Source organism: Monomorium pharaonis, chromosome 10, assembly GCF_013373865.1.
Source record: "Monomorium pharaonis isolate MP-MQ-018 chromosome 10, ASM1337386v2, whole genome shotgun sequence".
Classification (NCBI taxonomy): Eukaryota; Metazoa; Arthropoda; class Insecta; order Hymenoptera; family Formicidae; genus Monomorium; species Monomorium pharaonis.
In genome coordinates this window covers 18876966-18902546 of record NC_050476.1, presented here as the reverse complement: position 1 = coordinate 18902546, position 25581 = coordinate 18876966, and the positions used below count along the sequence as shown (strand labels likewise).

General features: G+C 32.1%; 4 protein-coding genes and 1 long non-coding RNA gene across 9 annotated transcripts; 3 read left to right on the top strand and 2 right to left on the bottom strand.

Annotated features, from left to right (window-relative positions):
- Window positions 1-520: 520 nt before the first annotated feature.
- Window positions 521-3924, top strand: LOC105828483 (tetracycline resistance protein, class H). Of its 2 annotated transcripts, XM_012666828.3 has the most exons (6): window positions 522-1197; window positions 1270-1530; window positions 1911-2260; window positions 2398-2674; window positions 2895-3077; window positions 3572-3924. In XM_012666828.3, exons 1-6 carry the CDS (start codon window positions 1113-1115, stop codon window positions 3808-3810), a joined length of 1395 nt encoding a protein of 464 aa, XP_012522282.2. In that variant the 5' UTR covers window positions 522-1112; the 3' UTR covers window positions 3811-3924. The 2 variants fall into 2 exon arrangements, with proteins under 2 accessions (XP_036148984.1, XP_012522282.2); XM_036293091.1 differs by having other exon boundaries at window positions 521-1530.
- A 1488-nt stretch (window positions 3925-5412) lies between these two features.
- LOC105834834 (proton-coupled folate transporter) lies at window positions 5413-8201 on the top strand. The gene is made up of 6 exons (XM_036292774.1): window positions 5413-5497; window positions 5573-5833; window positions 6215-6564; window positions 6702-6978; window positions 7197-7379; window positions 7922-8201. The coding sequence occupies exons 1-6, from the start codon at window positions 5413-5415 to the stop codon at window positions 8158-8160; spliced, it is 1395 nt and encodes a 464-aa protein (XP_036148667.1). The 3' UTR covers window positions 8161-8201.
- A 307-nt stretch (window positions 8202-8508) lies between these two features.
- LOC105828484 (sepiapterin reductase) lies at window positions 8509-13623 on the bottom strand. 4 transcript variants are annotated; one of them, XM_012666829.2, is made up of 4 exons: window positions 10704-10842; window positions 9675-9949; window positions 9274-9584; window positions 8509-9191 (listed from the first exon to the last, which is right to left on the bottom strand). In XM_012666829.2, exons 2-4 carry the CDS (start codon window positions 9907-9909, stop codon window positions 8949-8951), a joined length of 789 nt encoding a protein of 262 aa, XP_012522283.1. In that variant the 5' UTR covers window positions 9910-9949; window positions 10704-10842; the 3' UTR covers window positions 8509-8948. The 4 variants fall into 4 exon arrangements, with proteins under 4 accessions (XP_012522283.1, XP_012522284.1, XP_012522286.1 ...); XM_012666830.2 differs by having other exon boundaries at window positions 9675-9914; window positions 10704-10836; XM_012666832.3 differs by lacking the exons at window positions 8509-9191; window positions 9274-9584 and adding exons at window positions 13006-13184; window positions 13275-13623 and having other exon boundaries at window positions 9780-9914; window positions 10704-10866.
- Window positions 13624-13993: 370 nt separating this feature from the next.
- LOC118647591 lies at window positions 13994-16457 on the top strand. The gene is made up of 2 exons (XR_004964792.1): window positions 13994-14177; window positions 14628-16457. It is a non-coding gene; the product is annotated as an uncharacterized LOC118647591 (long non-coding RNA).
- Window positions 16458-19240: 2783 nt separating this feature from the next.
- On the bottom strand, window positions 19241-25457 carry LOC105836005 (vesicle-fusing ATPase 1). The gene is made up of 10 exons (XM_012679746.3): window positions 25312-25457; window positions 24953-25041; window positions 23312-23536; window positions 22474-23101; window positions 22141-22365; window positions 21671-21970; window positions 21138-21428; window positions 20616-20800; window positions 20376-20534; window positions 19241-19805 (listed from the first exon to the last, which is right to left on the bottom strand). Exons 1-10 carry the CDS (start codon window positions 25312-25314, stop codon window positions 19688-19690), a joined length of 2223 nt encoding a protein of 740 aa, XP_012535200.1. The 5' UTR covers window positions 25315-25457; the 3' UTR covers window positions 19241-19687.
- Between the last annotated feature and the right edge of the window lie 124 nt (window positions 25458-25581).

The following is a 25581-nucleotide window of genomic DNA, read 5'->3' as shown; positions in this document are numbered from 1 at the left end:
TTTCTATATATTTGTAGAAATGATAAAAATTAAGGACGAGCACGAACGACTCTAGCAAACACAGAATATTGCAGTAACATTGCGGCAATTTTGTAATGTTGCTACAATGTTATAACATTGTTGCAATGTTGCTGCTATGTTCTGTGTTTACTGGGACTCATTGACCTAGTTTACACCAAACACTTGGTACGCGTATCAAGTAACTATATCCATATCAAATCGCTTGATTCGCTCGGTATAAACACTCGCGGATTACTTTAGTTCGCTCTGGTCTGATACTCCTCAATCGCGAGTATCAGACTAAATTGATACGCGTATCAAAAGATGTCAGCGCGCTGTAAACGCTTAATTCGATTCAAATTGGATCAAGTGTATACCGCCGCTGCTGGCTGTTGTTAAATTGAGATTAAAAGTTCGAATTTTTAGTTAAAAAATTAGAATAGAAGTTTTTATATCAACAGTGAAAATGTCATGTAAAAAGGGATGAAACGGTGTAAACAGGAACATATCAAATGTTTGGTCCGCACTAACTTGATGCGCGTACCAACCGATTTAACGGTGTAAACTAAATCATTGTATAAAGTATAAAGGTCCGGAAAATCATCGTGTGTATTGAGATAGTAATTAAGACTATTTGAATAATTAAAAATCGACAATACGGGCCCAAGATAACATATCCTATGGACGTTCAAATATTGGCCATTGATGAATGTCTGAAATCGGACATACGATGGACGTCCACTTCATGTCCATGGACGTGTGGACTTAAAATAGACACAAAATAAACGTCCATAAGATATCCTGTGCTGTCTGGGCAGAATATTCCGATATATGTTAATACATTCATGCGGAGAGACACGTGCACGCATACACATACGAAAACATGCAGTGTATATACAACAAAGAACTTTACGGACACCGAAGTACATCGCGCGTCGCATTCGCTTATCTACAGCACCTAATTTTTGCCAATGAAGAAAAACAAAACTTCGGGTGCATCCGACAAGTGCGCCCGCGGGCCGTTTTATCGCGCATTCGTCAACGAGTTACCGCATAGGGAGTGTGTATGTGTATGTTTAGTCCGTTTTTAACGAACATCGCGGGAGATAACTATGGATCGAACTATGCCAGAATGGAGACGTTATTTGCTCGTGCAACCGCCCGCGGTATTGCTGAAATTCGCCACAGCGATGACAGGTGATAAATCAGTCTTTAGTTTTTTTTTTAATACAGCGACTTTACATAGTATACACGCGCTTTTCTTTGCAGATACTATTCTGATAGATCTGATAGTGTATCGTACGTGCACCGTGACGCTGAAACTAAACGAAACGGAGTGTCTCATACTCCATAACAATAACAGCAGCAAGGAAGCGCTCAGAATCGATTCCATGGTCCAGCCGTACGCGAGCCAGATCGTGATGGGTACATCCTTTATGAATAGCATTTTCCCATCGCTCTTAATGCTATTTCTAGGACCGTGGAGCGACAAGTACGGAAGGAAACCCGTTATGCTTTCAGGATGTATAAGTAATCATCTTTTTATACGGAGCTAGTAGAGTAGAGTGAAAAAAATATTAGTTTTGCTTTTAAAAATAATTATTGAACATAATAATTAAAATATGAGAAATATTATTTTGGAAATTACTAAATTATAATAATTGATCGTTACTTTAGAAGTAAATAGTAGAATATAATAAGATTAGACAACAAAAGGTACAGCATATAGTTGCTTATCATTTTTGCACTTTTTATATTGGAATTGAAATATTTCCCAAAAAGTTTACAGCTTTTATTATTTGTATATATGTGAATCCTGAAAACTTCTAAGTCTCTATATAAAAAATCTGAGTATTTTTCAACAGGATTGAAGAGAGTTCATATTATTAATTTAACGTTCGTTCTTTTAGGTACATCTTTAACTTTTGTTCTGCTCTCTGTAATAGCTAATTGGGACAAGGTGCCTTGGTATATTCTGTTAGCCTATGTCCCCATTGTTTTTTTCGGTGGCGTAAACATATCGATGCTCGCCACGACATGTTACATCACTGATATGACGGACGATAACGAGCGGGCATGGTACTTTGCCTGCTTGGACGCAGTGATCTTCCTCGGCGCGTTGATCGGATTGCTCGTCGGTCCGGTGATATTCGAGGCATGCGGTTACACCGGTGTGTTCAGCGTCGCGACCGCGTTCTGCATTCTGGCGACGTTATACACGTTATTCTTTACTCCGGAAACTGTACACAATGAATCTTCCGTATGTGATTTTTTCAAAGCGTTCGTTAAATTTTTTTTAAGAAGCGGATGCATTTACGGCTTATAGAGAGACTAAGTTGAATGAATGAACGTCGTTTCAAATGGATGAATAACGAGTCTCTTTGCCCGTCTTTACAGGACATCCGTAAAGTATTTGACTTTGCGTTAGTAAAAGATCTTATTAGCGCATGTATCAAAAAGAGAGATGGATTCAATAGGTCGTTACTTTGGAGCTGCATAGCTTGCCTCACAATTATCTTCATTGCCGATCAGGGCTATCTCGCTATCGGATATCTGTTCGCGAGCGCGCGACTCGGCTGGACCGTGGAAAAATATAACGCCTTCTTGGCTGCTGGCGTTGTGATAAGAGTGTTCGGAACGATATTCGGTATTAAATTAATGCGGGAATGTGCAGGTATCGTTTTAACGACACTGGAAACACTTTTCATTACTTACAATGTAGATTAACTTTAATCTCAATTTAACTTACGCTATGCTTTATTCTTTTTAATTTTTTTTAGAAAAAAGATGTAAAGTAAATTAGATCGAGATTAAAGTTAATTTGCAGTGAGGGGAAATGGACATTGTTTTGACAATTAAAAGAAAAAAACCTATGAAATACTCAAATGATTCAGGATTCCCAGAAACGATAATTGCCATGATATCTATTACATCGGCCGTCGCTCGTACATTGACACGTGCCTTTACATGGCAGCCTTGGCACATGTATTTATCAATGCTTTTAGGAATATTTATCAACATATCTCGACCAATGATTCGTGTCATATTGACCAAGGCGGTACCTATACAAGACACAGGTAAACTTTAAATAATAATTAAAAGTTTCAGGAAACAAAAAACTTCTCATCAAACTGTTATGTGAACATTTTTTGATAATTTTTTTCCAAATATGTAGTAGGTATAAAGAGGCAAAGTACACTTTAATTAATATTTTTTTGAGGACTGACTTAAAAAGAAAAAAATTAATTGCTGGGTATTTGCTTCTTGCGGAAATGTTATACATCTCATTTTTCGTTTTTTAATCTTATCGAAATAAATTTAAAACCATAACCGAGATTTAAAAAGAAACAGACTTATTTGATATAATTTTAATCTCAAATTAACTTCTTTACCTTTTTATAATTTTTAGAACTAAAAAAAGATAACAAGTTACAAATTGAGATTAAAATTAATATACTAATATTTATGGAAACATTAAACGTATGTGTACATGTGAAAAAAGAGATTACTATATTTTTTACTAAGATACATTACTTGAAAAGTCGATTTTAAAATACATTTATTTCAACAGGAAAGGTTTTCTCCGTGGCTAGGTCCATGGAGACACTGTTACCATTCGCAGCAGCCTCCATGTATACATTTCTTTACTCCCACTACATGCCACCTATATATCCTCTACCAGTGTGGTTCTTATCAGCAGCATTCGAAGTCATAACTATTGTGATACTGATATATATTCAGAGTCGAGCGATAAAAAGAACCACAGTATCTTTTACCCCATTAAATGAAGATGATACATTAAGATCTTAGTGAGAAAAAACAAATACAAAAGATATCCACGAGATACAAAATATAGTGATCAACTAAAAGTAAAGATAATTTTTTTTATTCGGGTTTCTAGTAATATATAAAATTTTTCTAATAATATATAAAACATGCATTCTTTATATATATATATATATATATATATATATATATATATATATATATATATGTTTATAGATATTATATATTTTTATATTATATAGATACTGTGAATAAAAAATATAGAATTCTTCTAAAATATTCTAATTATTATTAACAATGTCTAATTGATGGTTTTATATTTTTATATAATTTGATATAACGAAATATAACGTACAATCTATTTGACAATCTGGTAAATTATATTTATAATGCAAGGCATACATGTCCATAGTTTTTATGTACATATATATTTTCTACATTTTTAATCTTTTTCTATAAAGTATTTGATAAAAGAAGTGTAGGATCGATGGAATTCATTTACAATAGAGAATATGAAATTTTTGTAATCTAGGATTTTTTTAATAGATATTATATTAAAAAAGATTATTTAAGTCTTCGTTGACTATTAGTTTAAATAAATATTAATTATAAATTAACAATTAAGTTAATTATTTCTATTGAGAAATTATTTGATAATTGGCCTGTTCTTTTTTGCTGCACTGCTGCACTGGTGCAATAAGTTAGAGTGGGAAAAAATATTTTTGTCTTACTCTAACCTGTTGCACTAGTGCAGCAGTGCAGCGAAAAAGAACAAGCCAAATGTTGATATAGCAGAAATCTTCAAAACTGTCGTGAATGCAGGAATCTTTAACTTACACTGCATTACCGACTACATGTCGCGTTCTATCGAGATTCGGCTGGTTCGAGTCTCTGCTGAAGTGTTGTCAAATCGCACGGATCAGCTGATTGGAGCTGTCAAACAGTCAAACACATCTTATCTCTTTTCATGCGCGTTCCACGATAAACAAAGTCTATCGCGCAATTGTTTGCGGGTGGAAATTTGCTGTGAATCACGCAACTGCATATGTATCATGCATGTATGCATGCACAAATTCGAAAACGTCATACTGTATTTACTATATCGTACAATTAGGCTCTTCGCACAAGAACATCACACGCACAACACGTGACGTTACGTCGTAATTTTTCCGATACATCGAGTACGTTTATCGTTGCGGATTTAGGTTTAAAATCAGTTGTTCAATAATCCCCGTGACTGATATCTTTGTGCGAACAATTTTGTATCTTTGAGGCTGAGACGATTACGTCAGGATAAATCAAGCGAAAGAATATTCCGACATATATACATGCATGCACGCGGAGAGACAGACACGGAGACGCACACGCGCATACACATATGAAACATGCAGTGTGTACGAGCACTTTTCCAACAAAGAACTTTACGGACACCGAAGTACGTCACGCGCCGCGTTTGCTTATCTGCGGCACCTAATTTTTGCCGTCGAATAAAAATAAAACGACATTGGATGCATCTAATGTGAGTGCGCCCGCGGGTCGTTTTATCGCGCATTCGTCAACGAGTTACCGCATAGGGCGTATGAGTGTGTAAGTTTAGTTCGTTTTTAACGAACATCACGGGAGATAATGGACCGAACTATCCCGGAATGGAGGCGTTATTTGCTTGTGCAACCGCCCACGGTACTGCTGATGTTCGCCATAGCGATGACAGGTGATAAATCAGTCTTTTTTTTTTTTTTTTTTTATACAACGACTTTATGTAGTATACACGCGTTTTTCTTTGCAGGTACTATTTTGATCGATCTGATAGTTTATCGTACGTGCACCGTAACGCTGAAGCTAAACGAAACGGAGTGTCTCATACTCCATAACAATAGCAGCAGCAAGGAGGCGCTCAGAATCAATTCCATAGTCCAGCCGTACGCGAGCCTGATCGTAATGGGTAAATCCTTCATGGAGAGCATTTCCCCATCGCTCTTGGTGCTATTTCTGGGACCGTGGAGCGACAAGTACGGAAGGAAACCCGTTATGCTTTCAGGATATATAAGTAATCATCTTTTTATAAAGAGCTTACAGAGCAGAGTCAAAAGAATATTCGTCTTGCTTTTAAAATATAATTATTGAACATAATAATTAAAATGTGAGAAGTGTTATTTTAGAAATATTATAATTATTAAATTATAATTGTTGATCGTTATTCTAGAAGTAAATAATAGAATATAATAAGATTAGATAAGAAAAGATACAGCATAAGCTTCTAATTTTTGAACTTTTTATGCTGGAATTGAAATATTAGAAAGTTTAGAATTTTTATTATTTTTTTATATGTGAATCCTGAAATGTTCTACGTCTCTATATAAAAAATCTGAGAAGTTTTCAACAGGATTGAAGAGAGTTCATATTATTAATTTAACGTTCGTTCTTTCAGGTACATCTTTAACTTTTGTTCTGCTCTCTGTAATAGCTAATTGGGACATCGCGCCTTGGTATTTCCTGATAGCCTATGTCCCCATTGTTTTTTTCGGTGGCGTAAACGTATTGATGCTCGCCACGATGTGTTACATCACTGATATGACGGACGATAATGAGCGAGCATGGTACTTTGCCTGCTTGGACGCAGTGATCTCCCTCGGCGTGTTGATCGGATTGCTCGTCGGTCCGGTGATATTCGAGGCATGCGGTTACACCGGTGTGTTCAGCGTCGCAACCGCGTTCTGCATTCTGGCGACGTTATACACGTTATTCTTTACTCCGGAAACTGTACACAATGAATCTTCCGTATGTGATTTTTTCAAAGCGTTCGTTAAATTTTTTTTTTAAAGCAGACGCATTTACGGCTTAGAGAGAGATTAAGCTGAATGAATGAACATCGTTTCAAACGAATGAATAACGAGTCTCTTTGTCCGTCTTTACAGGACATCCGTAAAGTATTTGACTTTGCGTTAGTAAAGGATCTTATTAGCGCGTGTACCAAAAAGAGAGATGGATTCAATAGGTCGTTAGTTTGGAGCTGCGTAGCTTGCCTCACGATTCTCTTGATTGTCTTTGAGGGCTATCTCGCCATCGGATATCTGTTCGCGAGCGCGCGGCTCGGCTGGACCATGGAAAAGTATAACGCCTACTTGGCTACAGACGTTGTGATAGGAGTGTTCGGAACGATGTTCGGTATTAAATTAATGCGGGAATGTGCAGGTATCGTTTTAATGACACTGGAGACACTTTTCATTACTTACAATGTAGATTAACTTTAATCTCAATTTAACTTACACTATGCTTTATTCTTTTTAATTTTTTTTTTAGAAAAAAGATGAAAAGTAAATTAGATCGAGATTAAAGTTAATTTGCGGTGAGGGAAATGGACATTGTGACAATTCATAAAAAAAAACTTATGAAATACTCAAATGATTCAGGATTCTCAGAAACGATAATTGCCATGATATCTCTTACATCGGCTGTCGCTAGTACATTGACACGTGCCTTTACATGGCAGTCTTGGCACATGTATTTGTCAATGCTTCTAGGAATATTTAGCAACATATCTCGACCAATGATTCGTGTCATATTAACCAAGGCGGTACCTATACAAGACACAGGTAAACTTTAAATAATAATTAAAAGTTTCAAGAAACAAAAAACTTCTCATCAAACTATTCGTTATGTAAACAGTTTATGGTAATTTTCCTGCTAATATGTAGTAGGTATAAAGAAGCAAGTTATACACTCTAATTAATATTTTGAGGACTCACTTAAAAAGAAAAAAACTAATTGCTGGACTTATTTGGTTCTTGCGGAAATGTTATATTTATATCATTTTTCGTTTTTTTATTCTTGTCGAAATAAATTTAGTCACGATTATTAATACTATAAATAGAGAAAGATTTGGGACCATAATCGATATTTAAAAAGAAACAGACTTCTTCGATGTAATTTTAATCTCGATTTAACTTGTTCTTTCTTTTTATAATTTTTAGAACTAAAAAAAGATAACAAGTTACAAATTGAGGTTAAAATTAATATACATTGATGGAAACATTAAACGAATGTGTACATATGAAAAAAAGAGATTACTATATTTTTTACTAAGATACTCACATTACTTGCAAAGAACGATTTTAAAATACATTTATTTCAACAGGGAAGGTTTTCTCCGTGGCTACGTCCGTGGAAACACTGTTACCATTCGCAGCAGCCTCCATGTATACATTTCTTTACTCCCACTACATGCCACCTATATATCCTCTACCAGTGTGGTTCTTATCAGCAGCATTCGATGTCATAACTATTGTAATACTGATATATATTCAGAGTCGAGCGATAAAAAGAACCACAGTGCCTTTTACCCCATTAAATGAAGATGATACATTAAGATCTTAGTGAGAAAAAACAAGTACAAAAGATATCCACGAGATACAAAATATAGTGATAAACTAAAAGTGAAGATAATTTTTTTTATACGGGTTTCTAGTAATATATAAAATTTTTCTAGTAATATATAAAACATGCATTCTTTATATATGTTTATAGATATTATATTATATTTTTATATTATATATTAGATACTGTGAATAAAAAATATAGAATTCTTCTAAAATATTCTAATTATTATTAACAATGTCTAATTGATGGTTTTAGATTTTTATATAATTTGATATACTGAAATATAACGTATAATTTATGTGACAATCTGATAAATTATATTTATAATGCAAGGCATGTCCATAGTTTCTATGTATGTACATATATATTTTCTACATTTTTGATGTTTTTCTATAAAGTATTTTATAAAAGAAAGTGTAAGATCGACGGAATTCATTACAATAGAGAATATGAATATTTTGTCTATATAAACATTTAGGATTTTTTAAATAAAACTGTATAAATCCTTTGTAGAGTTATTAATTGTTGTTGAAAGATTATCAAGTTTATCAATTATCATAAAAAACCATTAAAGAAAAATTATATATATATATATATATAAATTATTTATAGAGAGAAAAATTTACAATATTTACAATATTTTTATATTATTTAAGTTACTATGTTATTATATCTTTAAGAATGCAGAAAAAATTACGTAAACATATAATGTAAAAGAAGAAATTTATTCGTTAAGTTCTTTTTTTTTTTTGTTTCTTCTCTCTATGAATATCATTATTTTTACTTCACAATTCATCGTAATAATCTACATGATCGGCCGAATTGTATTTTCGTTCTTTCAAGATCTGCACAAGACGATTAACAGTCTGTTCCGTTGTCAATACGGTTTTCTTTTCTCGCATCTCATTAAACAGCTTTCTAGTTTCGGGATCAACGAGTTTTTCACATACCATTGCAAACATATCCGTGTCGACCGGTCCTGGAGCGTAATTCAACACGTTAACATCTGGATTTTCCAAAGCAAAAACCTATATAAAAAAAGCACAATAATTGAAAAAATGTGATATTTATTACATGGATAGAGTATCGTATTAAAAATAATATACATGCCTTAAAATACATTTCTCGTGCTGCTTTCACTGAGGAATATTGAGCACTACCAATGCCTGCTTGAATAGCATACAAAGATGTAATGTTGATAACCGTTTTCTTAATATTTTTATTAGCAAACTTATTCATGACCACTGCGTTTAACAAAGCAGGTATGGAAAAGTTCAAATCGAAAAGATTTCTCCAGATATTCACGTCCAATATTTCGTTAACAGTTTGAGACATGTCGCCTAAGGACCCTACATTATGTACCAGAACCATTCGATCAAATGCATCAGGAGTAGTTCCATTCAAAGATTCCGATATGAATTCTGGAATGTTATAAAAATAAAATTTGTTTTTTCTTTCTGATTCAGCATCGTGTATGAAAACTATACTTGAAAGTAGGAATTTCGATTTACCTTTAAAATCGTTGACAGTCGTTTTACTCAAATCCGTGCTGATGGTACAAACTTTCACTTTGGAAGGTATATTTTTGGCGACTTCTTGTAACGCATCTTTATTCCTCGCTAATAAAAGAATACGCGAGCCTTCCTCGAGAAGCGAACCGAATGTTATTGCGATTTGCCGGCCGATACCGCGACTCGCGCCGGTTATCAGTAGAAAAACTTTGCCAGATAATGCTTCAACCGACATGTTATCTTTTGTGTTGGAAATTTAGAATCCCAGATAATAACTAATTAGGAGTTAAGTAATAAAGTTAAACATAGCTTAGATATTTTCAAATAAGATAATTTTTAATTTTAACCAGTTATTTTCAACTTTCATAAATTTTTTTGTAATTTAAAATGTCTTTTTGTTTCTCTAAAAGTAATAATAGGTATCCTCAGATTTTTCAACAAATTTTTTTTCTTATAAAATTTTTAACATTGGACATTGAGTTTTTGTGTCCATCGCGATTATTACCGTTATGTAACATTATTTATTTGAATAGAAAAAAACATACATTATTAGTGATTGCGATAATTTCAAAAGAAAGTGACAGAAATTGTAAAATAAAACTTATTAAAAAATAATTATTACAATTATTTTTATATTATTATTATAGATAATTATATAAAAGAAAAATATCATTTCTTCCTAGGAAATTATATTTCTTTATTTTACATAAACCTAATTTACAATTCAAATATTTGATATTTGAATATATAAAAATAATTTTATAAGTAAAAATATTAAATGTATAAGTATGTTTTATTACAATTACTTTTTTTTAATTGTTCAAAGTAATTATAATTATAAAAATTATAATTTTAATCGTTTTTAATTATTTAACAAAATAATTTATTAAATTTAAAAAATTTTAATTTAAGTTAATTTTATGTTAACTTGACTTTTAATTGAATGTTTTATTTATACAATTTTTAATGTGTTAATTTTATAGACCATTAATTTTTATGTGACTTGATAAAGAAAAAAAATCAACTTACCTAACTGAATTTAAAATAACTAATTATTATCTTCTGACTTCTGCTCCGTTGATGACTGATTTGTTTGCAATTCTTCTGTAATATCCTGTTCGCACTCAGACTGTATGGTTGCTTCAAGTACGTCGGCTTTCAGGAGATGAACCAATTCGCTGGCTGTTAAAGCCTATGCATAAAAAATAGATAGATAGAATTTTCTTTGTTACATAATTTTATTGCTTTTGACAGATTTAGATTTGCATCAATATAGATTAATTCTTACAATACAATGTAAAAAACGGCATCTTATCTCTACAAATTTGAGTAACTTGTGTCCAACTATTTTTTTCATTTTTTTAAAGTGATTTAAACAAATCTGTAAAATGTCATGAACATGTCATGGCATATCAAGTTTTGCCATTTTAGCAACAAATGTCTGCAATTCACTTTGAGGAAAAATAAAATGTATAATTTAATTACCGAAAATTAATTACGAATTGAGTAAAAGAATTGATTTAATAAATAAACGCCAAATTCTTCAAAAAGTATAATTATTTAGGCACATAAAAATGAGTGATTTTCAATAAAAAACAAATATTAAAAAATCAAATATAATAAAAAAAAGCATTTAATTATGCGATTTGATACGTAAATTTTGTTTGCCAAATCCATTTTCTCTAAATAAGTAGTTTAAAAAAAATTATTTAAAAACAACCATTTACACATTAATTTAAAATAAAAATAAGATACAACTGGATTACTGGCAAACAGTTGAATTCTTTCAAAGAATTTTTGAGCTCTAAAAAGTCTTAAAAAAATCTAGTACTTCTTTTAACATGCAAGGAATACAATTGCACAATTATACATGAACTAAAACACGTTTTTTACTCTCTTGTACATATCTGAATTTGAGGAAGAATCGGCAAAATAGGAAAATTATGTCCAAAATCTCAAACAATCCTGATTGGTCTTAGAATTAGAATTCATAGGGCAAAATTCATAGACCGATCTTAAGTTCAAAAATTGTCTTAACCTTTAATCTGTGCTGTGTTTTTCGGAACCCTCTTTATGGGTCGTTTTCGTCTTCGCCCTTATAACCATATAAATTATTTAAAAAATATGAAAATTCATATATACTCTTTAAACATTTCTCTTCAAAAAACTACCATTATATTACACCCCCTCCCCTCAAAAATTGAATGTTTGTTTTAGTAAACAGTAAAAAAAAGTTAATTTAAAAAACAATATAGCGATGGTAAAAATTAAAAGATTTTTTTTAATCAGTTTCTGGAAGAAAAAAGATTCGGAATAAATAGAGGAATAAGACTATATTCGTCAAATTATGATTACAAGTCGTAAAAAAAAGTTATTTATTAATTAGATCAAATTTTGTTCATTTGAGCGCTTTCACTGAGAAATCTATAGTGAAAGCGCCTAAGGGATGCTGAACTTGTTCCGTTTTACCGATTATTTTGATTATGTCCAATTCATTAATCTTTTAATTGTATTTACAGAATTAAAAATTCTTCTCCACAATCAAAGTACAGACAATAAACATGATACGCACGTAAAAATATTGTACAAAAAACAAAAAAAATTTTAATTTCATTTACAAATTAAAATTTTTTGTTTTTTTTATTCCTCAATTTATTCCAAACTGCAGTGTATCATTCATTTGTATGAATAAGCTACATAACTTGTATTTTAAAGTAAATATTTTTATGAACAAGTATAAATAAATGACTCTACATTATCGACCTCAATTAAATTTGACGAGCTGTTTAGCCCTCTTAAGACTTAACCAATAAAATAACAGTATTGACCAATGAAAAAACAGCTCCTTAAGATTTTACTTAACCAATGAAATAACAGTATTGACATCTCAAGATTGTATCAGATTGTATTTAAGATGGATTTCAAAGTCAGGCAATATAGCTGCCCTTATTCTACAAACTTGTAAGTATAATAAAAAGTAGTACATTGTCCCCTCAGGGACAAAGTACTACTTTTTATTGAAGAAGATGATGGATTTTGAATAAGATTGGTCTATGAATTCCATCCTTAGAGTTAAAAAACAATATAAAGTAAATTAAACCGTAAATCTTAATCTGCATGATACAAAAACGAGTTTAATGCTTGATTTCTTCACTTCCCGATAAAGTTATCCAGAGGATAAATCTCAAGTTTGACCAATCACGTACATGGATCTGGTAGTTTATCTCCTGGATAATTTTAACCGCAAGACAACTGGACATGAAGAAATCGGGCATTAGTCGCAAATAAATAAATGAATAACAGTTTTCAAATGCGTTATCAAATTGCTTACTTGTAAGTGAGGGGCTATATGTCGTATCAACGGATTCGACGCGAGCTCAGCTTCCTCCTCAGACCGGGGATTGTTCCCGGAGGTGATCAAACGCGCGATACAATCCTCCTTCGCCACCGACAGCGACGTTACGAGATCCTTTTTTGTGGTGCCTCCCTGAAGCACCCTTAACCTCGAATCTGTCAAAACAAAGAACTGTTAGAAATTTTAGAGGAAAATAGAAATCTGCAAAGAGAAAATTTTCAGAGGCGTGAATCACAGCGTCTTACACAGCTTCTGCAAGTACTGCTCGGAGTCGGACAATCGTTGGTGGCCGACGATATCCTTGTCCAGAAAGGAGTCCTCGAAACGATCGTTCGGTGTATCGTCGCTGCCGAGCGTAGTTTCCGTACTCGCTCCGCGCCAAGGATCGAGGCTGGCGTTCGATTTCATTCTCCGATCTTGGTATCTTATCGACCTTGATTAATCTATTATTGCCACATCACACACACGCGTATATCACTTTCACCTCTATTCGCAAAATATGCACTGCAAATTATCGCACGCAACAGTCACGTCAGTCACGATGGAAAATCATAAAATTGCGTTGTATTGAGTAATGGCTCTCACACACTATTGCAAGCGATGAGCGATATCCAATGAGAGTTCTGATTTTTCCAATATGGCGATGAAATGTTCGAAAATGCAGAGCTCTCATTGGATATCACGCATTGCTCGTCGCTTATCGCGTCTAGTGTGCGAGAGCCATAAGGTCGGCGCGCGGCAGCAATACTCAATGATAAAAAGATTTGGATATACTTGTGCACGATTGGTGCACTGATCCATATGACCAGAGTTCGATATGTCAGACAAGTGCTATCGACGAATGATAATGGCTGGGTTCGCCAAAAGCGTGCTCTCTGAACCCAACCGATATATTTAAACAAGTTAATTTTTTATTTTTATAGTTGTAATTTTAATTTATTCTTATAATTGTGATTTAATTTTCTTATCAACTTTTTTCTTAAGTTAAAAATTAATCTGCGCAAATAGAAGAAATTATAAAGGAAAAAATACATTTTCCTATCTAAAACAATGACGAGCTGGCCAATCATTACCATTTCATTCTTCCGAGGAATGGCTGGAGTTAGCCAGTTTTATAACTCCTATGTTGTTAAACCCGACGTGTAAACGTAGTCAATATTTCTTGATTATTTTATATAAACTTAATTTACAAATAAAATATTAAATATTTAATATCTACATTGTAATTGTTTCAGTAAAATCTGATTTTAATAAAATGACTTTCTAATTTAATATAAATATTTTTCAAAATTAATTTTTGATTTAATTTAATCTTAACGTGATTTTTATAACTAAGTTTTTTTGTTCATGTAACTTTTAACATAATTAAATTAATTATATAAACCTATATTAACTTTAATTAAAAAATATCCTTAAGGCTTGTTTCTACCAACGTAGATTAACTTTAATCTCGGTTTAACTTGCTTGTTATTTCATTCTAGTTCCAAAAATTAGAAAAACATAAAGTTGAACCGAGATTAAAGTTAATTTACGTTGGTAGAAATGGGCCTAAGTAATTTACTCAATTATAACCATTTACCTTTCTTTTTCATATTTAGGAATATTTTATGGGCAGAATTACAAAGGAAAATGTGTGTACATTAATTCGACTCATTTGATTCTCCTTTACATGCGATGTTATTGATATGCATATTATTAAAGGCCTTCTACATTCGTGAGTAATTTTATTTTTGTCTTGCATCGATAGCAGATCACATTGATTAATACAGAGACAAATTGATTATATTACAAGAAATACTGCACAAGCAAAATTTTTTTTGTTATACGCTTGCGATACGTATGTTTCGTTTTTTATGCACATATACACATATAATGCAAATAATTAGCTTGAGGAATTCCTCAAGCTATAACAGATACAATTAACACAGCATTGTATAAAAGAAATAAATAAACTTATATTATCGTTCGTTGATAATTCACAATTAAGAGCAACTTATATTCTAACAACAAATTAAATAATTATATTAATCTATTTTAATCCATACTAAAAAACAAGAATACAAAACGCATATGTACATAATGCAACAAGAGTGCATAATGCCCTCTTCTCATTATCGTCCTTCGCAATTGTATTTGTAACAGAATAAATATGTTTCACGCGATAATTGGAATGCTCCTTTGTTGATATACGTCGAAGATTAGAGAAGTATTGACACAGATATTGACTAAAATTCAGCTGTCATTAAATCTGTATTACTAACAACTGCTAACGATATCCAACTGGTGATTGCGACTGCGATTAGCAATTTACGAAATAGAGTGCATCCGATCCTCCGATCGCCAGTCGTAATCGCTAGTTCCTGTGCTCTAATCGATGGATTGCGAATTATAGTCGCAATTGCCAGTTGGATTGTCATTAGCAGTTGCTGTGTAATACAAGCTTTACGACTATTCTATCTATTATTATAATTTTTTTCCTGTATAGTGACAAACATTGAATCAACATGTGCACGATTATCCATAGCATACAATATACAATATGTGCACTTGCGGATGCACTCAACAATAAATACATGGTATACGAGAATATAACAAGTACATTTCTTTGTAGCTATGTTTATTGCTGTATGTTGACATCTGCCATATCCTTACAAGCAAATTGACACTTTCTGTGAAATGATTAGACGTTCTGACGTTCCATTTAATTACTGAATAAGGATATGACAGGTATCATATCCTTACAACCAATGTTTTTTCAATTACAAACTAGAACAGTGTTTCCCAATATTTCTGAGATATATATATATATATAAATCTTTTAGCATATACAAGATTATTATTTATTAATTATTGTTATCATTGATGTCCCATGCCAAAGAGCCTTTCTCTTTTTATAAATATTACTCTTTTACAATGAAAAAAGATGTTCACATTCAGAGCATCCTTTTTCTTCTTACTTTATTTCCTAGTATTATTTAAAATAAAACATTTTTTATATTACACATTTACAGTGAAAAGTTTAATATTAATTAAGCAAATAAACTACTTTTTCCTATGGTACATAAAAGTAATGCTATAAATATAAGCTAAATTACTAATTAACTTGTATTGAATTAATTATATTCGTACGTTAAACTAATTAAATACTATATAATCGAAAGTTGGTGAAATGTTTCATCAATTATTTCTATTTGCTAAATAAGTACTTTATCTGCTAATAACTATTGTATTATTAAACTATTGCTTAAATGTATGTTCTCTTATTTCTTCCATAAAGTGGCAAAAGGTTTGTTTTTTATTCCTGCACTGAACTGAACTAATTCTGCACTAGAACTGAGCTGGTGTAAACGAGAACTGAGAATGCAGACGGGAATAGAAAACACTACAGTGCAAAGCAGTGCAACAATAATATGGCGCGCCACATTTTGCCTATCTCAGATAGCACAAAATATTATCATAAATATTTATAAATATTTTATAAATTTATTTTCAAAAAATATTTTTTAAAGATAATATAATTATTTTTCATAAACCATTTAGAAATGATACAAAAATTATTATTAATATATAGAATATATTTTTTTAATGTACTGAAAAATATTTATGGTATATGAACTTGAAATATTTTTTATATTCTTTAATAATAATAAATAAATATTTATTTTAAATATTTTCATAAATGTTTATCATAATTTTTTTTATACCTGACAAACTTGGACATAAAAATATGTACAAAATATTTATTATAAATATTTTTCCTTTTTATAAATATTTTATAAATATTTTGTGCCATCTGGGGTGGAACTGATAGATTCATCTGATGAAGATGAAAATATATATCCTGTTCTACCATTAGAACAGATTTTAATTGAAGAAAATGATGGTAAGAAATATTATTGTATGCTTATTATTTAGTATTATTAATAATATCGTAAATCCGCAAATTTTTACCATATTAATTAACTTTTTAGAACATAATGAATTAGAAACATTACATCCATTGTTTGAATTAATTAAAAGGATCTAACATATAAAAATACAAAATTATATCGAAAATATTGTCAATAATTATACTGACAAGGATTTTATAATGCATTTTCGATTATCAAGAGAAATTGCATACGAATTAATAAATCGATTTAATGCATTAAATATATTTACTTCTATACAAAGTATATATTTTTTAAGAGGAAATAATAATAAATAAAAATAATTAATAGTTAATTATGAAAATATTAATTTACGAAGAATTTAGACCTTGGCAGAAAAGCAGAAGTCAATCAGAGTTCATGCTGGCAACAAACAATTCTAACTCTGCTGCTTCGGAAACTGTCAACTAATGTGGACTAATGCGAGTTCTGATTGGTTTTCTGTTTTTCTGCTTATTTTGAAATTGCCAGCTATTTGGTTATCCTACACTGCTCGCACTATCTCCAGACCTAAGATTTGTTTTTTATTCCTGCACTAGTGCAATAAGTTAGAATAAGAAAAAATATATTTGTCTTATTCTAACTTATTACACCAGTGCAGCAGTGCAGGAATAAAAAACAGACTTCTAGTACAGCTAGTTCAGTGAACTCGTGCACTAAGTTTTCCTGCACTGAAATAACGAACGATATTGGTTGCACTAGTTCTGGAATAACGAACGCTTTAGTGTACACTTTTTGAACTAGTGCAGCCAGTGCAGGAATAAAAAACAGACTTAGGCCGATACTCATAGTCGATTCTTATATTTAGGATCATCTTAAGTACAATCTTAAGATGCCATCAACCAATCACAGAACCGTATTAGCATCTTAAGACATTACTTAAGACGATCTTAAAATAAGATTGGATTATAAATACCGACCCTAAAGTGTGATGAATAAAACAGGTCGATTTAGTTTATAAAGTATAACGTAAATAATACATAATTTTTTAGTTTTTGAATCGCTAAATGTAATAACACCAGTTTTATTTGGCGCATTTTACGTTTTGTTCTAGCCGCGTTTGATGGCTCGTTGGATTTAAATTTTCAGAAATATTTAAACATTTTTTATATTTTTCCTCCATTTTTTTAAAAGTGCACGTAACATCGATACTCGCATATATCGAATGTATCTAAGTTTATTGTTGCCTCTTTTCCGCTATGCCGATTGGTTTTCTCGCTGCGCTTATTGTTGCAAAGTAGTGTTGCAAGAGTAGTTGTCATTACGATTAAATGTTGACAGCTGTCAAATTTGTATAGATATTATCCATACAATTATCGTTGTAATTTATTTTTAAAAAACAAAAAGTAAAAAGTTAAGTAGCGCGCGCAAAGCGCGCGTCTGTGGTGTGTAGTAGTAAAATTTATAAAAATAAACTATAACACAGATAATTAAATAATTTGAACAAAACATTGTTCAAATAATATTACTATGAGAGAAGACTCGTCTCGATTCTTTTAAAATAAATTTTGATCACTTTCATGGATGTAAATAAATAAAACGGTATTGTATCAAGAGACACGGTAGTGTCTCGCGCCAAGTGAAAGCGCAGCGCGAGCCTGACCGTGCTCTTTTACGCGAGTACGCGATTTGCGAGCACCCGAGATTATCGGATCTCAGAAACGGCTAAACCGATCGAGTTTAATAACTCAAAAACTATAAAATTATATGTACAATTTACATTATACTTTTTAGGCCAAAATCAACCTACATTACTCGTCCTTGTTCTCGTTACTTGTCGCGAATAGGGAACACTGTTCTAGAATCACATCTGCGTGTCCATTCAAGAAGACTGCCCTTTAAAAATATCTGCTGGAATAAATATGTATCATGTAATGTACAACTATAGAAATATGTCCAGCTTTATACCCTCACTTTTTACCTATAGCTGTATTTATTGCAATTCCATGCTAATGCTACTCATAGAAATGTTCTTCTTCTCCATCTATGTTATAATTAAAATTATAACTTAGAAAGATGAGGAATCATCCTGAAACTTTTAAATCGTGATAAACAACATTTGGTGTGCAATTATTTCTACAGCAGCAAAAGCTAAAGTTTCTGTTTAGTAACTATACAACAATTGTACATTATTATGCAACATTTGGATATTTGTTTAAATTGGCAAATTATTACCTCTAAATACGCATGAGCTCAACGAATAAATCTGTTAAACTGTTAAAAGTCTATAAAATGATAAAATTGAATTTGATAGAGTCAATCAGAATTAAATCAAATTAAAATGACATAAAAAAATATTTATTGTATGGAAAGATTATACGAAAATATGGTATTCATTTCTGCGATTTATAAAATTAATAATTGTTTGAATATCTAATAATGTACTTGTACTTCAGTGTACAGAGTTAATTATGTTTTCAGATATCCATTACAATACAAGCTGGCATTATCTATTTTCTACTTGTCACGGAAACTCATGATAACACAGAAGAGATCTAGATATCACTGATTATTCTTTCACTTATATGCAGAAGCTATAAATTTCTACATTTAAATTACTGCAATCTGAAAATGCAAAAAAATTATTTATCCTTCTAAACTCGAAAAGAGCTTACGCTTTTAAATCTCTTATACGTAAGTTTATTTCGAGTTTAGATCGCTCAAATATTCGCATTTTTCTTTCTTCTTTATAATGCGAGCTCGAAATAGAGCTCGAAATGAAACATATCTTACTCTAATCCCCCTTCTTCTTCTAACTTTGATAGGAATTTTGCGACTCTGTAGGTTGGTTCCACTTGTCGTGCCATATCTATTTGGCACAGCAACTTCTTGATACCAATAAATACGCTGAAATCATAAAATACATGTGATGATAAAATATGTAATAAACAAAATAAATAATGACGAAATATTTATAACAAATTATTTATCGAACACTGGATCACATGTACAATGTCTGAAAAGGTCAAGGCCAAATTTACGCAACGTATTAATAAGATGAGTGTTAATAAGATTATTATCGAGTGAGTGTTATCGAGGTGATATAATATCGTGTATGTAAAAAAGTTCGTATAAACTTGTCCGAAAATGCTTTATTGAAAAGTTATAAATGTTTAAAGATTTTAATAAATTATTATATTAATTATAATAAAATTTGAATATCTAAAAGTTCGACAAAGAAACGCCTATACTCTTATAGAAGAAAAATTTTTTTAATGTTCATTACAATTATTCTAATAATTAATAAAATCTTTAAACATTAAAAAATTTTTAATAAAGCATTTTCGGACATAAGTTTATTAACTTTCTTTCACCTCGACCTCATTAATACGTTGTATAAATTTGGCCCTGAATCTCTTCAGACGCCCTATATATTATCTTAATAAAATTGTTAATAAAATGTTAGCAATATCTTACCGTTTTCCTTGAAGTCGGGCATGCAAGGAAGCCATTTCGTGTTTTGAGAAGAGATCAACTTCTTCTAATACATTTAACAGATGATCAGGGGTTGACAAATTAGGCACATGAAGGATGGTATTAAATGCTGAAAGTAATCCCAGCTCGTCTAAAACTTGTCTGGAAAAAAGAAATATATTATTAAAAATAAAACATCTTTTAATAATTTTTTCTCCATGGAAAAAGAAGCCTTTATTTTACCTGCAACTAGAAGTGCACAGAACCAACAGCTTGCGTTTGGGTGGCGGCGATTTCTTTAACAACAGCAAAAGCGCTTGCAATGTTAGATTAGAATATCTCGGTCCGATTGGGCCATAATCTAATAGACGTTCAATGTTGTCAACTAAAATACAACTGAGCTGTGAACGATATGCATCATCGAATACCTAAAATGCACAAATAGTCAATAATTACTATCTAAGCCTTACTTCATATATACAGCCTTGGCAAAAGAATAAATATTAAAAAACTAGCGTTTTATATATTTTTAAATTATTTTTAACTAAAGGAATTTAAACAAATATTAAAATGTGATTATCCTGTGTTTCAAGAATTCTTTAAACTTGTGTATAAATGTCAATAATCAATAGGGAATAATAAAAATAAAAGAATTCTAAATAAAAAAATAGCAGTGCTTGATACTTTTTAGTAAAGAATTATTTGATATTATAAATATTTATTATGAAATAAACTTTTGTAATATAAAATGAAATGTTACCACACCTTTCGTATAGAGAGACATTTTGCAGATTCAATAAAACCAACCATATCTTCAGGCGTGCATACTTTAACAAACGGAAAGTCTGAATTCTTTGCGATTTGTGCGGCGAGCGCTGTCTTTCCGCTGTTCGGTGGTCCTTCCAAAAGAACGGAAACAAGCCCAGAACCCTCATTTGCTCGAGCTTGCTGAATGCACAGGCTGCCATCAGCAAGAATTTCAGCCACTGTCTTTCCCCAATTAATGATCCCACGAGTTAACAATTGATCTAGTATTTCAGCACTTGTACCAAATGCCTAAAAAATTAAAAAATTTAACTATTATAGTATTATTTAAATAAAATGTTATATGAACCAAAAGCAAATTTTATTTCATTAGAAAAGTCTAATAAAAAAAGAAGAAAGATGTAGCATCATTAAATACATGTAAACAAAAGAACAATATATTTTACAACTGGCTGAGTAGTTCAATTTTAAATTTATTCTTACGAATGGATTAGCTCTAGTAAACAAGATATCTTTGATTCCCGATTACTTACTGGTTTAACATCGTGCTCTAACGCGTGGAAAAAGTCACTTTTAGTCACCATAAGCTTCTCCATTGCTGCTGGATCTACCTCTACCTTGTTGGAAGCTTTAATTAATCGATTCATGGCGGTACTTTGGGATGCTCTAACCAAACCTTCCAACTCTGCGCCACTAAAATTCTTTGTCAAAGTAGCTAGTTCTTTCAAATCTACATCAGGCGCTATTTTCTTATATTCTCTCATTCGAGTTGTATGGATGTTAAGAATTTGATATCGTCCATGTTCGTCTGGTAAGCTAATTTCCATTTGCAGCTTTAAACATAAAAAAATAAAGACATTTAAAATATTAAATAACAAAAAATATATTAAACTGAACTAAATTGAATTGAACGCGAACAAATATTCTGTTCATATTCGTATTCGTGTACATTTTAGTTTATATATATAAAACTTTATTTGATAGTAAAAGAATTCAATTTTACCTCCAATCTGCCAGGTCTCAACAAGGCCTCATCAATCATATCTCTTCTATTAGTCATACCAATAACAAGAATATTATTTAATTGCTCGACACCATCGATCTTTGCTAGAAGCTGATTAACCACTGTATCGTGAACCCCTGTGTTTCCTGCTACGCTACCTCGAGACTTACAGATGGCATCTATTTCATCGAATATGATTATATGAAGGCCGCTATTTGGTCCAAGCTGAAAATATACGATAGTTTTCTTCTTTTTTTTCTTGTCCTCTTATTACGTGTAAAAAATCCGACTTAAATACATACTGTGTCCAAATATATATTTCAAATTGTTTACCCTCTTTTCTTCCTCTTCCGCATCTGCGAATAGTCTTCTAATGTTAGCTTCACTCTCCCCAACGTACTTATCCAAAATCTGTGGGCCATTTACAATCTTCGGCTCCCTTGAATTTAACATCTTTCCTATTTGCCGAGCCATTAATGTCTTTCCCGTGCCAGGTGGTCCATACAATAAGATTCCTTTCACGTGTTTGCAGCCTAATTGAGTGACAACCTCCGTCGGAAAAACGCGGGATGCGAACGCTCTTCGGAAAATGGCGCTGAACTCTTTGTCCAAGCCACCAATGCCCATTTTCTGAAAATCCCAATCTGGATTGATAATCGCCTGTCGGACAGCTTTGCCCTTGGCCTGTCCGACGAGATTCAGGCTGGAGTTCTCTGCCTTCTCGAACTGTATTACAGTGTCGCCCAAGCAACGTCCCATCTTCGTCTTCTTAGGCACTGTACTCTGTCCTGAACTGATGACTGATAGGTCGGCAGCTTCTAAGCTCTTGACAACTAATCCAAGCAGCTTCTTATCCTTAAATTGAAATGCCAGCTGCTGACCCACGGTGAATGCCTGCCCTGAAAACTGTTGCAAGAAATCCTTGGCCATTTCATCTGTATTGTATGGCTCCAAAGTGACACTGGAATAACAATATATAAATATAATTTTAAAAATTTAAAAAGATTAATAGAAGATTGCATTGTGTATTTAAATTAAGATTCATTGTGCGTTTAATATATTAATTTAATTTAATCATAGAAAAAATATTTTATGAATTATAGATTAGAGACTTGTGAATTAAAGATTTTGATCATTTTATGTGTGGTTTATAATTTTTTTCCAATATTACGTTTTCTTCTGCAGGAAATCAGCTTCCAAAACAATGCTGCATAAACATTCTGTGTTAGAAGTTGGATCAAAATGATACGGCCGAACTTCAATCTCCTGATTGAGAGACAGTGTCGCCCACTTTCGTTGAGGCAAGCTAAAGCCAACTGTGCCACGAGGAATCTCATGATGCGTTTTCACGCTAAACACAAAGTGATAATTTGGTGCTGTGGTTACTTCGACATGCCTGCAATAAACAACAAACGTATCAATAAGTATACTCATTGATTTAAAAATATATTATACATGATTATAAAAAAAATTGATTATAAAAAAAAAGCATTTCATAAAAATTTTTGAGAATTTTGTAGTAAAACCATTAAATTCATATAATTTGATAAACTTATAACCATATAGAATAATTTAGAATTGTTTAAAATGTATATTTCTATGTATAAATAATTTGTTGCCTTAATGCACAGGCCATTTTTCTGGAGTTTTTTCAAAATACAGATAAATATTTTGCAATATTTATACAGATAAATATTTAAATAATAATTCATGAATACTTTTCTCTAATTCAAATTCATGTAAGTAATTTTAGCAAGACAGTTATATAAATTTTTGTAACATAATTATATTTAAAAAATTAAGATTGTAATAGGCATCTTGATCGAATTCAAGTACAAATAAAGTAATAATTAAATTGATGGAAGTCAGTATAACAATGTGCAAATTATTTGCTCAGTTTTTCTTATTGCTAATTATTAAAAATTCTGTTACAATCATAATTTTTTAAATTTGCATTAATTTATCGAATAATTTAATATAAGTACTCAATTTTTCATAATAGGTTCTAACGAGACAGTTATATCTGAATATTTACATCAAATTATGTATTAAAAATTGATTGAGACCATATATTATTTTGACAAATCAAATTAAAGAAAGTCTTAAATTCGCAATGGATGCAGCCAGATACCAGAATGTCATTCCATCTTTGTTATTTATGGAAAGTTGAACAAAGATAGAATGACACTCCAGTACATCCGTTGCGAATTTAAAAACGCACCCGCAGTGTCCGTGTATAAGTAATCCAGGAGCTGGATTTCACAGGCTCCGTCACCACGTGGCCATAACAGCGACGCACTCAATCGATTATTTCAAAACATTTAATTGGGAAGCGAACGCGCCCCCAAATGCGAACAAATGTACATAAAAGAGGTGTATTAATAAACTCAAATAAACTATTATATACAGACGTGAAACCACGGAGTGAGGAGTAATTTCACCACCCCGACACCATCCTATCAGTAACTTTATTAAATATACTAAATTAATAGTTCTAACATCTCGGGTTGTTAAATTAAAAAATACTTCATCATTCTGGATTATTCTACAATTTACATATATTATTTTATCTGATATTTCTCAAATTGAAAATAAAAAATCAGTTGTATTTCTTATTGCTTATATTTGCACATACTATTATTTTAGTTGACATTTCATAAATTAAACTGGCCATCGTATAACAGCAGCTGTAATGCAGATTGTATCACAGAACGATCGGATATAGCTTTTAATCCTTGACCAAAACACACACATACACAGTCCCGATATCAGTTTTAAAGACTAGTCGCCACGTCGCATTTCGAATCCTTACCTGACATCGGCGGGGAAATCGTCGGCGTTGATGATCGCGCAATTGGAGAGGCTGAGCTCGTCCGTGGGACACTTCACTGCTTTCATCCGCTGAAGCAAGACACAAGCGTTTTTTACATTACCTTATATTTTATGCAGGACGAACGTGACGAAGGGGAGTATTGATGCGGCTTCGATTCGAAAGGGGGAGGGACCAACCGAGCGGATCGCGCGCGGAACGCGTTCTCAGGGAGGAGACTCTGTGGCGGATGCGAGGATACCGGGAGTGCTCCGACGACGTCGTCCATTTCGGTGTTGCGACGAGGTCGTCGTGGCACACTCGTGATCGCTTCCTCGCGCTCACGATACTTCGATACTCACCATCTTTTTGACATACGATGAGACTTCAACGAAATTTGGTCACACTGACTGTGACTGTGACTGACTGCGACACAATCGCGCAACGCAACCGCGTTTCAGTTATCCCGAACGATGTGTGGGAGGTACTCGATCATGCGCGGTAGAGCGAACTCTAGCAGCCGCCATTAGGTCAACCATGTACATATTTCATTATAATAAGGGGGGTACTGATCAGACCTCGTGAAAGGAGTAGAGTAAAAAGAAATGATGACAAGAAATCTGGAAGAAAAG

What these genes read in the sequence shown, in the direction of transcription:
- LOC105828483 (XM_036293091.1), top strand. Translation starts at nt 1,113, where the DNA reads ATGGATCGAACTATGCCAGAATGGAGACGTTATTTGCTCGTGCAACCG. An exon ending in TATGCTTTCAGGATGTATAA is followed by an intron (nt 1,531 to 1,910) that starts GTAATCATCTTT and finishes TCGTTCTTTTAG; the next exon opens with GTACATCTTTAACTTTTGTT. An exon ending in CTGTACACAATGAATCTTCC is followed by an intron (nt 2,261 to 2,397) that starts GTATGTGATTTT and finishes CCGTCTTTACAG; the next exon opens with GACATCCGTAAAGTATTTGA.
- LOC105834834 (XM_036292774.1), top strand. Translation starts at nt 5,413, where the DNA reads ATGGACCGAACTATCCCGGAATGGAGGCGTTATTTGCTTGTGCAACCG. An exon ending in GTTCGCCATAGCGATGACAG is followed by an intron (nt 5,498 to 5,572) that starts GTGATAAATCAG and finishes TTTTCTTTGCAG; the next exon opens with GTACTATTTTGATCGATCTG. An exon ending in CTGTACACAATGAATCTTCC is followed by an intron (nt 6,565 to 6,701) that starts GTATGTGATTTT and finishes CCGTCTTTACAG; the next exon opens with GACATCCGTAAAGTATTTGA.
- LOC105828484 (XM_012666829.2), bottom strand. Translation starts at nt 9,909, where the DNA reads ATGTCGGTTGAAGCATTATCTGGCAAAGTTTTTCTACTGATAACCGGC. An exon ending in GACTGTCAACGATTTTAAAG is followed by an intron (nt 9,585 to 9,674) that starts GTAAATCGAAAT and finishes ATAACATTCCAG; the next exon opens with AATTCATATCGGAATCTTTG. An exon ending in CACGAGAAATGTATTTTAAG is followed by an intron (nt 9,192 to 9,273) that starts GCATGTATATTA and finishes TTTTTTATATAG; the next exon opens with GTTTTTGCTTTGGAAAATCC.
- LOC105836005 (XM_012679746.3), bottom strand. An exon ending in GATTTCCTGCAGAAGAAAAC is followed by an intron (nt 23,102 to 23,311) that starts GTAATATTGGAA and finishes TTGTTATTCCAG; the next exon opens with TGTCACTTTGGAGCCATACA. An exon ending in AATGTCTCTCTATACGAAAG is followed by an intron (nt 20,801 to 21,137) that starts GTGTGGTAACAT and finishes TGTGCATTTTAG; the next exon opens with GTATTCGATGATGCATATCG.